The 13956-nt window shown below is 35.5% G+C and overlaps 1 protein-coding gene and 1 long non-coding RNA gene across 2 annotated transcripts; one reads left to right on the top strand and one right to left on the bottom strand.

Moving 5' to 3' along the window:
* Positions 1-7141: 7141 nt before the first annotated feature.
* LOC148695545 (LRR receptor-like serine/threonine-protein kinase EFR) lies at positions 7142-10510 on the top strand. The gene is made up of 2 exons (XM_088697823.1): positions 7142-9888; positions 10031-10510. Exons 1-2 carry the CDS (start codon positions 7197-7199, stop codon positions 10405-10407), a joined length of 3069 nt encoding a protein of 1022 aa, XP_088553949.1. The 5' UTR covers positions 7142-7196; the 3' UTR covers positions 10408-10510.
* A 549-nt stretch (positions 10511-11059) lies between these two features.
* LOC148695544 (uncharacterized) lies at positions 11060-11895 on the bottom strand. The gene is made up of 2 exons (XR_015964671.1): positions 11579-11895; positions 11060-11426 (listed from the first exon to the last, which is right to left on the bottom strand). It is a non-coding gene; the product is annotated as an uncharacterized LOC148695544 (long non-coding RNA).
* Positions 11896-13956: the final 2061 nt, after the last annotated feature.

Raw genomic sequence — 13956 nt, 5'->3', positions numbered from 1 at the left:
GAAAATAGAATCAAAACAATGTAGTAGCTAACTTTCAACACTTATTTCAAGCTGGTATGCTAGTAATCTATACATAAAGCCAACACAAAAAGTGAATAGTGTTTTTGGTGTCACCAAGCTTCAACAAAAAATTTAGACAAAATGCCCCCAAGACAAAAAATACAAAGACATCCCAAAATAATGCATCAAATAAGGTAGGAGCATTTTTGTCATTTTACCAGTGTTTCTTTAATAATTAATTTTTTGTGATTTTTTTTAATTAGTACCTCACAATAGGCTAGCAATAATGTGATTAAATTTTATTTTTATTTTTAAACACGTTCAAAACATCTTAAGAGACATGTAATGCCGGTTATAAAAAATTATTTCACACGCGGATAATAATGTGATTAAATTAGTTGTCAAATGATTTTTTTTTAACAAACGATATTATCTACACTAAGGGGGAGGGGGTGGGCTTAGCCTCACAATGAACTAGTAATAATGTGATTCAATCATCTGTTTATTAAATATTATTTTCTCTATTCTTAATGTAAATTCTATAGAGATTGATTTTATTATATGAATTCAGCTACTTTAATTGATTTATGAGGGGTTTCTTTTAGCATAATTTAAGATTATTCATTTACTTCAAATATTTGACTTTTCTTTTGTCATTTTATTAAGACTTATGTGGGCTTGAAGGATGGACTAATCCTTTGAATCTGGTAACAATATGTATCATCCTCTAGAACAAAGTTCTCTTTCAAACCTTTCAATCAATCAAAACTACTCTCGAAAACGGCTTTTCTTTAACCTAAGCAGTTTCTTAAAAACTCGTTTCAGATATAAAACTTATGAATACATAGACATACTTTTGTTATTTCTAATAATATAGCTCGATAATAATTCATTTCTTTTAAAGCATGCCTCGACCATTCAAGACTTATGTGGGTGTCTAATATAATTGAAGTGCAACAGTATTTTTCTGGAATGTTACATTATTTGTAACATTTGTTGGCATAAATAAATGACACAACACTACACCAAAATTAGCAATTAACATTGTACAAAACCAAAGATAAATATATATATATATATATATATATATATATATATATATATATATATATATATATTTTTTGCATACTATCGATGAACAAGAATGAGCAATGTTTGATGTATCCGGACATGATTATGCAGTGTTATTATTTTACTCAAATATAAAACAAAAATTTGTTATTTTATTAATATACCCAAAAAGTGACATACATCAACATTGTCGCCTAACTTTATTATAATACGTAGAATAATACACCATATAACTTGTATTTTTGATATCCATAAAATTTTCTCAACAAAAACACATTCATCAAGCAAGTCACTATGTCCTATAAAAATTAAAATAAAAAATCAAGCTAGTCACTATGTCATATTGTTTATAATCAAAGAGAAAATTTCACACAAAACCAATCAGGAGAAAGAAAGAGACCAATCAGCTTTTTTCTTTAGTGACCAATTAGATTATTAGAAGGAAGGCAGCAACCAATGAGAGGGGAAAGCAAGGAGGGAAGGGAGAAGGATAGAACCGGCCAACCTGGTTTCTCCACCCAATCTGGTTCCTTGACCCGGTTCTATCTCCTCCGTTCGCTGTCCGTTCGAAATGGTTCCAGTGTCTATGTTAATCTCTCGGTGATCCCAATGTCCCTGTGATGTTAGATTTTTAAATTTCAAACCCAATTTTACAAATCAAAGCCACAAAGTTCCGAGTTGTTCAGCGAGTTTCCCCATTTACCGGCGAATCCGACAACGATTACCATCAACCACCACCACCAATAGACTCCCTTCAACCTCGGGAACAAAGCCCATGCATTGGTTGGGGCGTCAGAGCTGTTTTGGAGTCGAATCAAGAACACCCAAAATCAAGGGTTTCTGGCAATTCGTGGGCAAGTTGAGGTGTTTCTCGGAAAAATTGGACTTCGCCACAGGTATGAAACTTTCTCCACTCATTGAGATCTACATGCATGTATAATTTGGTAATTTTTGGAAATAGTTAAATTTTCGGACGAGTCAGGGCGGCCGGCCGCCGTGTGCGGCGGCGCGTGGGCCGAGGTACCCCCTGACCTTCATAGGCTAAATTTGATACCTCAATTCCATATGTGAAGTCTGATTGACAAATCTCATCGCTTGAACATAGTTTTGTTAGAGACTGCTACTAGGTCATTATATGAATCGACAATCCGACCGTTGGATCGTCATCAAACTTTAATAGGTTATTATTCGTAATATTTGAGGACTTTTGGAACTTACGGATCGGGAATTCAACGTACAAATCTTCCCGAATTAGATTTGTAAGTTTGTAATATAAAACGTCAACCGCCACATGAATTCGTGATTGATGGAGATCCGACCATTGGATCGTAATGAAAAAATTTAGTATGTTGGTTAGAAGCATAATTTGGACCTTAGGAAGTTACGAATCCGAAATACGATCTGCAGATCTTCCGGATTAAATTACTAGGGTGTGGTCCCTGTATATCAATTTTTCTTTTCGTTTTATTTTGTTTTTAGCTGCTACACCCTGTATCAGTTTGATATTTTGAAAAAATGTTTCTAATTTGAAATCCAAACTGCTAAAACTATTTAGATGGCAATTTCCAACACTAACTTGACCATCTCAAAGTGTAGTAGCAAAAACTTTTTCCAACTTAACTTATAAGTTAAGCAAGAAAATAGAATCAAAACATGTAGTAGCTATCTTCCAACACTTATTTGAAGCTGGTAGGCCAGTAATAATTGATGAATGCTAGCTGTATCCACCAGTCTTCCACGGCACTGTCCAATACTAGAGACAATATAGTTGACCCATATATGCCAAGTCAAGTCCAAATATTCCATAATGAATCAGATTATTTACAACCAAATGTTGATGCACAAAAGCTGATCCCCTTCAAGATGGATTTCATTTAAGAAATCTTACTTACAAACCTATAAAATTACTACTAAATTATACACTAATGGTATGAAGTGACCGTAATTGTTCCTTTTCTTTTCTCTACTAGTGTGGTAAAGTTTCCATTACTTGTTCTTTAGATAATGTTAGGAAAATTAAATTTGCAGACAAAATCTTGTAAACTAAATAACATGAAAATTGATAATTGAATTATGACTTAAGCTTTGATAAATGTGATGATTCTTACTAGTGACACATCATTTAGTTTGTAAATTTTATTTATAAATTTATTCTTCTTAGCATTACCCGTATTCTTTTGTGTATATACTCAATCCAATCACGTGACGGAAACACGCATCAATCCGGAACGAGAGGAGTCAGAAGACCTACACTATTTGTTGGCATAAATAAATGACACAACACTACACATAAATTAGCAATTGTCATTGTACAAAACCAAAGATAAATACTTTTTTTTTTCTTTTTTTGGCATACTATCGATGACAATCAAGTGTTGATGCACAAAAGCTGATCCCCTTAACGTTGGATTTCATTTAAGAAATCTTACAAACGTATAAAAGTACTACTAAATTATACACTAATGGTATCAAGTGACCGTAATTGTAACTTAAAACCTTTATCTTCTCTTATAACTTAGAGTGGCGGAGCTTTTTTTATTTATTTTTTCTTTTCTCTACTGGCGTGGTAAAGTTTCCATTACTTGTTCTTTAGATAATGTAAGTAAAATTAAATTTGTAAATAAAATTTTGTAAACTAAATGATATGAAAGTTGATAATTAAATTATGACTTAAGCTTTGATAAACGTGATGATTCTTACTAGTGACACATTATTTAGTTTGCAAATTTTATCTACAAATTTAGTCTTTTTAACATTACCCGTATTCTGTTGTGTATATCCTCAATCCAATCACGAGATGCAAACACGCACCAATCCGGAAGGAGAGGAGTCAGAAGACCTAGACTATTTGTTGGCATAAATAAATGACACAACACTACACCAAAATTAGCAATTATCATTGTACAAAACCAAAGATAAATAAATATATATATATATATATATATATATTTTTTTTTTTTTTTTTTTGCATACTATCGATGAACAAGAATGAGCAATGTTTGATGTATCCGGACATGATTATGCAGTGTTATTATTTTACTCAAATATAAAACAAAAATTTGTTATTTTATTAATATACCCAAAAAGTGACATACGTCAACATTGTCGCCTAACTTTATTATAATACGTAGAATAATACACCATATAACTTGTATTTTTGATATCCATAAAATTTTCTCAACAAGAACACATTCATCAAGCAAGTCACTATGTCCTATAAAAATTAAAATAAAAAATCAAGCTAGTCACTATGTCATATTGTTTATAATCAAAGAGAAAATTTCACACAAAACCAATCAGGAGAAAGAAAAAGACCAATCAGCTTTTTTCTTTAGTGACCAATCAGATTATTAGAAGGAAGGCAGCAACCAATGAGAGGGGAAAGCAAGGAGGGAAGGGAGAAGGATAGAACCGGCCAACCTGGTTTCTCCACGCGATCCGGTTCCTTGACCCGGTTCTATCTCCTCCGTCCGCTGTCCGTTCGAAATGGTTCCAGTGTCTATGTTAAGCTCTCGGTGATCCCAATGTCCCTGTGATGTTAGATTTTTAAATTTCAAACCCAATTTTACAAATCAAAGCCACAAAGTTCCGGGTTGTTCAGCGAGTTTCCCCATTTACCGGCGAATCCGACAACGATTACCATCAACCACCACCACCAATAGACTCCCTTCAACCTCGGGAACAAAGCCCATGCATTGGTTGGGGCGTCAGAGCTGTTTTGGAGTCGAATCAAGAACACCCAAAATCAAGGGTTTCTGGCAGTTCGTGGGCAAGTTGAGGTGTTTCTCGGAAAAATTGGACTTGACCACAGGTATGAAACTTTCTCCACTCATTGAGATCTACATGCCTGTATAATTTGGTAATTTTTGGAAATAGTTAAATTTTCGGACGAGTCAGGGCGGCCGGCCGCTGTGTGTGGCAGCGCGTGGGCCGAGGTACCCCCTGACCTTCATAGGCTAAATTTGATACCTCAATTCCATATGTGAAGTCTGATTGACAAATCTCATCGCTTGAACATAGTTTTGTTAGAGACTGCTACTAGGTCATTATATGAATCGACGATCCGACCGTTGGATCGTCATCAAACTTTAATAGGTTATTATTCGTAATATTTGAGGACTTTTGGAACTTACAGATCGGGAATTCAATGTACAAATCTTCCCGAATTAGATTTGTAAGTTTGTAAAATAAAACGTCAACCAACACATGAATTCGTGATTGATGGAGATCCGACCATTGGATCGTAATGAAATTTTAGTATGTTGGTCTAGAAGCATAATTTGGACCTTAGGAAGTTACGGATCCGAAATACAATCTGCAGATCTTCCGGATTAAATTACTAGGGTGTGGTCCTTGTATATCAATTTTTCTTTTCGTTTTATTTTGTTTTTAGCTGCTACACCCTGTATCAATTTGATATTTTGAAAAAATGTTTCTAATTTGAAATCCAAACTGCTAAAACTATTTAGATGGCAATTTCCAACACTATCTTGACCATCTCAAAGTGTAGTAGCAAAAACTTTTTCCAACTTAACTTATAAGTTAAGCAAGAAAACAGAATCAAAACATGTAGTAGCTATCTTCCAACACTTATTTGATGCTAGTAGGCCAGTAATAATTGACGAATGCCAGCTGTATCCACCAGTCTACCACGGCACTCTCCAATACTAGAGACAATATAGTTGACCCATATATGCCAAGTCAAGTCCAAATATTCCATAATCTAGAATCAGATAATTTACAACCAAATGTTGATGCACAAAAGCTGATCCCCTTAAAGATGGATTTCATTTAAGAAATCTTACTTACAAACCTATAAAATTACTACTAAATTATACACTAATGGTATGAAGTGACCGTAATTGTTCTTTTCTTTTCTCTACTAGTGTGGTAAAGTTTCCATTACTTGTTCTTTAAATAATGTTAGAAAAATTAAATTTGTAGACAAAATCTTGTAAACTAAATGACATGAAAGTTGATAATTGAATTATGACTTAAGCTTTCATAAACGTGATGATTCTTACTAGTGACACATCATTTAGTTTGTAAATTTTATTTACAAATTTATTATTCTTAGCATTACCTGTATTCTTTTGTGTATATCCTCAATCCAATCACGTGACGCAAACACGCACCAATCCGGAACGAGAGGAGTCAGAAGACCTACACTATTTGTTGGCATAAATAAATGACACAACACTACACATAAATTAGCAATTGTCATTGTACAAAACCAAAGATAAATAATTTTTTTTCTTTTTTTGGCATACTATCGATGAACAAGAATGAGCAATTTTTTTATGTATCCAAGCACGATTATGTGATATTATTATTTCACTCAAATATAAAACATAAATTTGTTATTTTATTAATATACCTAAAAAGTAACATAAGTCAACATTGTCACTTACCTTTATTATAACACGCAGAATAATACATCATGTAACTTTTATTTTTGTATCCATAAAAATTTCTCAACAAAAACACATTCATCAAGCAAGTCACTCTGTCCTATAAAAAAATAAAAAATAAAATCAAGCAAGTCACTGTGTTATACTATTTATAATCAAAGAGAAAATTTCACGCAAAACCAATATCTCTATTTTTTTTTTTTCATTTGTTTTAAGTTAAAAAATGAATACATCACTTATTATTACGGTCTAGTGATATTCCTCTTCACTGGAAGTGAGAGGTCTTAGGTTCAATTTACACCAAAGATGAATTTGAACCATATTATTAATAACACATTATAAGACTTAACCCATTCTCCACCCCTTAGTGTAGATAATATCGTTCGTTAAAAAAAAAATAAAGAAGAATGAATACAATAATTTAAAAACAAAGTGAAATATACCTAATATTAGTTCACAAAATTAGATGTAAATTGAATTTATTCGTATAATTAAGTTAAAAAGAAAATAGAGATATTTTTTTGGTCAGGTCAATGCAAACTATATCCCTCATCGACTCCGATATCGGTGGCTGTAGGTCCACTGCACGCGTACGGAGCACTCTGGTTATGATTATAAATTGGATTCTGCTAAAGCTGCTAGACAGACGATCAGTCCTGCTATACTCTTTTATAAATTGAGTTTTAACTTCCGCACAAAACAAATATCATCATCATGGGGATGGGGTTTTACAACTCCATTTCTGCAGTGTTTTTGTCATCCTTTTTTATGCATGCTTTCATTCTTCACTCTTGCCTTCCTTGTTTCGCCCTTCCGGGAAATGAGACAGATAGACTCGCTTTGCTTGAAATCAAGGCTAGCATAACTCATGACCCTTTTCAAGTCCTGACTTCATGGAATGAAACCATCCACTTTTGCTCTTGGCATGGCGTTACATGTGGTCGTCGTCATAAGAGGGTCACAAGCTTGAGCCTGTGGTCCTTGAAACTTGGAGGATCTATATCGCCGCATGTTGGGAACTTGAGTTTTTTGAGAGTCATTGATCTCCAAAACAACAGCTTAGGCCATGAAATTCCTCCAGAATTCAGCCACCTGCACAGATTGCAACACCTACTGTTAAACAACAATTCACTGAGTGGAGAAATTCCCACTAACTTGTCGCGTTGCTCTCAGCTCCTCACGCTCGATGTTGGTTCCAATGTGCTGATGGGAAAGATTCCAAAGGAGCTTGGCCTCTTGTCAAAGTTAAGATATTTTCTCATACACTTTAACCACTTTACAGGAGGAGTCCCTACTTCTTTTAGCAATTTATCATCTCTTGAAGGGTTCTCCGCACCTTCTAATAATTTGAGTGGCACTGTCCCGGATATTTTTGGCCGAATGACCAATCTTAGCTTTCTTGTTTTTGGTGGAAATAGCTTTTCGGGTATGCTTCCTCCCTCAATCTTTAATCTCTCTTCTCTCACACGCCTTGCTATGGGAGAGAATGAAATCCAAGGGAGTCTACCCTCAAACTTAGGTATGGTCTTTCCGAGTCTCCAAACATTTTCTATTACCAATAACCAATTCAGTGGATCTATTCCTGTTTCATTATCAAATGCCTCAAATCTATTTACATTGGGGATCGGAGGTAACCACCTGCATGGAAAAGTCCCTCCATTGACGAATTTGCATAAGCTTGAGTGGTTAATCCTTGCTGACAACCATCTCGGAAGTGGGGGAATTGATGACTTGACCTTTCTCTGCGATTTGACCAACGCCACCCATTTAGAAATTCTCCAAATGTCTACCAACAATTTTTGGGGCACGTTACCTCAGTGCATAGGAAACCTGTCTTCTTCTCTTCAAATCTTCCTTCTAGGTCAAAATAAAATATTAGGAAGTATCCCGAATGAGATTGCAAATCTGGCTAACTTAGAGGTTTTGTTGTTGTCTGAGAACCAATTATCAGGTCACGTTCCCCCTGGTGTAGGAAAGCTGCACAAGTTATACCTATTAAATTTGAGTATGAACTCTCTTTGTGGCAATCTTCCATCCTCTTTCGGAAATTTAAGTCAATTAAATGTGTTAAGCTTAGCAGGCAACAAACTTCAAGGCAATATCCCGCCGAGTTTAGCAGAGTGTCAGAATTTGAGGATCTTACATCTTGGTGCCAACAATTTCAGCGGTATCATATCGCAAGAAATCTTTGGTCTGCTGAACTTGTATAATTTGAGTTTAGGACAAAATCAGTTTATAGGCTCCCTGCCAGAGAACATAGGAATTTTAATAAATCTAGAGTATTTAGATATCTCTGATAACATGTTATTCGGTAAAATTCCGGCTAGTCTTGTTAGTTGTATAAAATTAGAGTACCTAGACATGCATGGAAATTTCTTCAATGGGACAATTCCATCAACTTTGAGTTCACTAAGAGGTCTTTCAAAATTGTATCTTTCTCACAACAACTTGTCAGGCACCATTCCAGAATTCTTAGAAGGTTTTGTATTTTTGGAATCTCTGAATCTATCTTATAACAATTTTGAGGGCATGTTGCCGATCAAAGGAGTGTTCAAGAATGCAACGGCGACATCAGTTGAAGGAAATAGCAAGCTTTGCGGGGGCATACCTGAGTTTCATTTGCCAAAGTGCAAACTCCAGCATGCAAAAAAGAAAGGATTGAGCTTAACCATGAAATTGGTTCTCTCCCTCGTTTGTGGGATTCTTGGAGTCATTTTTGCACTAACCTTTTTGTACCTTTATTGCTCACGGAGGGACAAAAAGGGTCAAGCTGCAACTGATTCGGACAAATTTCCCCAGGTGTCTTACCAAAGTCTTCTAAAGGCAACAAATGGATTCTCCTCAACCAACTTGGTCGGTATGGGCAGTTTTGGGTCCGTTTATAAAGGAGTATTAGAGCAAGGTGAAACTACAGTTGCCATCAAGGTACTCAACCTCGTTCGTCGCGGAGCTTACAAAAGTTTTATTACTGAGTGCGAGGCTTTCAGAAATATTAGACACCGTAATCTTGTCAAGGTACTCTCAGCATGTTCTGGTTTTGATTATCGCGGTCACGACTTCAAGGCCTTAATTTATGAGTTCATGGTTAACGGGAGCTTGGAGGAATGGCTGTATCCAATTCATACAATTGGTGAGACAAATGAGAGGCCAAGGAGCTTAACAATTTCTCAGAGGTTGAATATTGTTATTGATGTTGCTACGGCATTGGATTATCTCCATCATCATTGTGAGACGCCAATAGTTCATTGCGACCTCAAACCCAGCAATATTCTTCTCAATGAGGACATGGTTGCACATGTAGGTGACTTCGGGTTGGTGAGGTTCCTACCAAAAGCTGATGAAAATTCTTCGGGAAATCAATCAAGCTCTTTAGGGATCAAGGGAACTATTGGTTATGCTCCTCCAGGTAAATACACTTGGTGGTTTATTTTTCCCTAGCTAGTATTTTAAAATTGTGCAGTATTTATTTTAAAATTTTCAAACATGAAATGAGCTTTTAGCACTTCACTAGAAAATTAGAATCTAATGTTCTGAATTGTGGAATGCAGAATATGGCATGGGACATGAAGTGTGGACACAAGGTGATGTGTACAGCTTTGGCATCCTCCTGTTGGAAATATTTACAGGAAAAAGACCGACCGATGACATGTTTCAGGGAACTTCAAACCTTTATAGCTTTGTGAAGGCAGCTCTGCCTGAGCAAGTGGAAGAGGTTTTGGATCCCGTTCTTGTTCAAGAGGGTAATCATCCTAATGAGGGGAGGGCAAGCAATCGCGTCCTAATCATAGAAAGTTTAATCTCTGTTTTAGAAATTGGTGTTGCTTGCTCAGCGGAGTTGCCTAGAGAAAGATTGAACATCTGTGATGCTGTGGCACATATGTGTCGGATCAGAAACAAACTTCGAGCAAATGGTATATGCGAATAGAAGCTTATTGTTAATATGTGGTATAGCATGTAATAGTATTGATGTTATGTGAAAGCGTTCTCGTATTTGTTAGATAAAAAATGCAGTGCAAATGGCTAGTTGATCAATGCTTGCCAAACAAACTTATTTGCATCGAATTATGCTTGAACAATGACATTCTAGCTTTGCCAAACATTACAGGACGAACACTCTGAAAGAATTAAAATTAAAAATTAAAAAAGAAAGTTGTCGAAAGTATTCATCAAATTTCAAACCTATGTTTGATTTCCTACTCTCTGTTGAGATGCTTATCCCTGGTTGAAAATGGGAAGCGTTCCATGGTAGTTTATTGCTTTTTTTGTTTTATTTTTTTAGAAAACCTAGACGGTACGAGGAGAATTTTATTAATAACAAAAAGTAAGTTACACCTAGTTAAGGGAGACATAAACCTAACTCCTCGTAATACAAGAAAAAAGAATAAAAAATACATGAAAAAGAAGGGGTATATAAACCTTACTCTTCTATAAATGAAACAATAAAGATACGAAAATACGCATTCATCAGTCATCCATTCATCAACATTGAGCATTCATCATCGACACGAATGCAGAAAAGAATTTGAGGCTGAGTTCAGTCATCCATTCATCAACATTATCTGAGCATTCATCATCCATTCATCAACATTTATCTTTCGCTCACTTACTCTCATATTTCATTAAAATATTGTTTTACACATAGTTTGGGGGTGGTCCAGGCAACACAGAGGTGGGCATTCATCAAAGCCATGTCACAGAAAATTACATGAGCATTGACGAAGTTTTAGGTCTATAAATGCATGACAGAAACACTTCACAAATCCGTATGACTTTCAGAGATATTAAACCATGCTTAATTTTAACGGAGTAGAGGGATTTGATTTACCTTTCATTTTGTAGATCCGAGTTCTTGCAGCCATCTTTGCTGTGTGTACAGCACCTTCAATTATGAGCCATTGCTCCTTGCAGTTCCTATTCCCCTTGGCCTTACTCGGATCCCCAAGTCTACATACAGAAAACATACATGCATGAGTCAGAATTTCGTTTTCATTTGAGCTTCGGTTGTGAAAACGAAAGGGAGAAATGGTTGGATGCATTTTTATTTCAGATATCACCAAGTGGAGACCATAATCGCAGAGAGAATGAGAGATATTTACCTCGGTTTTCGCAGAGGAATGCACGATGGTGACAATCTGGGCTAGAATCAAAGATCGCCATGGCTGGGTTCCGCTTGTGACAGAGATGGAGATGGATTCATGTTTTGACGTTCTGGGTTGATGATAGAAGCTAGGGTTTCAGTTCCATGAGAAATGAAGAGAAAGAGGAAATGAAACAGATAGCTTTCACGGCTCTGGGCTCGCGGGTACGGCGCTAGTTAGGAGAGATGTGGAAACGGGCCTCTAGTTCATGTTTCCTGTCACGGGTTCAACTCTCCAGAGCACTGAAATTTTGCTTCTTTTTCCAATATTTTCCAGCGCCTCTATTTCTTTCTTGTTAGCAGGTCACCACTTCGAATCGTAGGTGTGTCGGTTTCATTGTCTTTTCTTTCATTTCTGTTCCTGTTTCCTTTGTTATTTTATATTTTCTTTTATTGTTTCTTTCTTTTATTTTCTTTTGTCTTTGTTAGCTATTTTTCAGTTTTTAAGGTTTTAATATTTTTGTTTTCTTTCTTTATTTTTTCCGCACCTTGAGGATAATGTGTGATTTAAGTTTGGGGGTGGGAAGGTAAAATTTTTAGATTTTTAATTTTTAAGTATGCTAAAATTTTTCATTCTTTTTAAGTTAATAGTCATAGATCATTTTAAACATTTGAACAAATGGACATGGTGGAAATTAATTCCACAGTAGAGTCTTTTCTATTTATTGTTGTTTTGGCACTAATTCATGAGTTATCCTTTCACAATTAGCACATTCACACCAACATGATTTGTGGGGGTGAGATTGAAGCACTTGCTTTTCGTCTGAGTTAATTTTTTATATTTTTGTTCTAAAAAATATAAAGTTTAGTTATTGTTATAAATAAAGTAATAATTGTTCCACCGAGACTTTGCTTAGTAACCAGGTCAGTCATGCCTAATCAGCAGTGATCTCGCGTCAAATAGTAGAGTCTTGGCATGGGGCAAGGTGGTTAGTTGGTTTCGTAGCCTTTTCAGCTCGAATTAGTAAGTCCTTAGGGGCGTTCTACACCTAGTGCCCTTAAGCCCTTGTGGTTTCGGAGCCATTGACCTAAAACTCATTACATGGGTTGGATCGAAAGTTTAAGTGAACTAACATTGCGCAACCACTTTTATTACTATCTTCTTCTTCTTTTTCTTAAGTCTTTTCCCACCATGTGCAGTCGGCTATGAGGGATGCAACATGAAGACTTTCTAGGCGGTCGCCCATCCTAGTACTACTCTCGTCCAAACTCGTTTAACTTCGGAGTTCGGATGGACTAGACTCTATGGTGGTAAGGGTTTTAGTCGAGTCTTTTTAACTTCAAAATAGTTATGTTTGAACATAATATAAGAAACTCAAACCCCAAGCTACCCTTCTTTTTTGTTGGTAATTTTGCGATTTAATCCATTTTTTCTTGTGGGTACTCACAGGTACAGAGTGTTGTGAGGTGCTCTCTTCCTTAACCTTGACAGATGAAGATTTGGACAAGCTGGGGTTCGAGAAGGTCGCCGAGGAGTTCATCGGAGAGTGCAAGTCGGACGCTTTGCTTCTCCGCCACAAAAAAACAGGTGCCCAAGTCGCTTCCATGTCCAACAACGACGAAAATAAGGTCTTTGGCATCGTTTTCCGAACCCCACTATGAGTATATCTCAAAATTTTCATTTTTTGTTTGTTTGTTTATTAGTTAATAAAGTGGAGCTACCCATTTATGTAGTTGCTGATTTTCTGTGCTCTGCTGCCAGTTAGTCTGATATTTGTATCATAATTAAACTTGTGGTTGTGTGATTTTGGTGTAGGGAGATATGAGGAGTGATGAAGGAGATGCATAAACTGTAGCTAGCTGCATGAAGTAGTGAGATACATGAAGGAGCTATATAGTGATGAACAAGCTATATGAAGGAGTGATGAAGGAGATATATACACTGTATGTACAAAAGGGAAGATGCTTTTATCTGCACATCTTCAAAAGAATTCAAGTTTGCATTTTCGGAGTTTGATGACTGGTGTTAATATGTTCAAACACATATCTTAGGTTTGTAATGAATGTATTGGCTTTACCACATTGATCTTATATACTTTTGTTTTTATTAATGATAATACAAAATATTCTTTAAATAATGCTCAATGGAATTTTTACCAAAAAAAGTGTAAATTTCTTGACTCAATTTCCATTGGAAATGTCTATTATTTTATTTTTTCCGATGAAAATAATATCTATGACACATTAGAGTAGTAGTTAATGGTTGAAAATTGTAATTGCGACAATTGTGCATTCTCACAATAAAAATTATTTTGTTGGAAAAAAAATTTCTAACACTATTATTTGGTCAAAATAACATCATCGCAAAAAACATGTCATCTTTTAGAAAGTAATTTC

Source organism: Pyrus communis, chromosome 7, assembly GCF_041283825.1.
Source record: "Pyrus communis isolate YQ-2024b chromosome 7, ASM4128382v1, whole genome shotgun sequence".
Lineage (NCBI taxonomy): Eukaryota > Viridiplantae > Streptophyta > Magnoliopsida > Rosales > Rosaceae > Pyrus > Pyrus communis.
The sequence above is the reverse complement of the archived record's forward strand: the minus strand, read 5'-3'. Positions and strand labels throughout refer to the sequence as shown.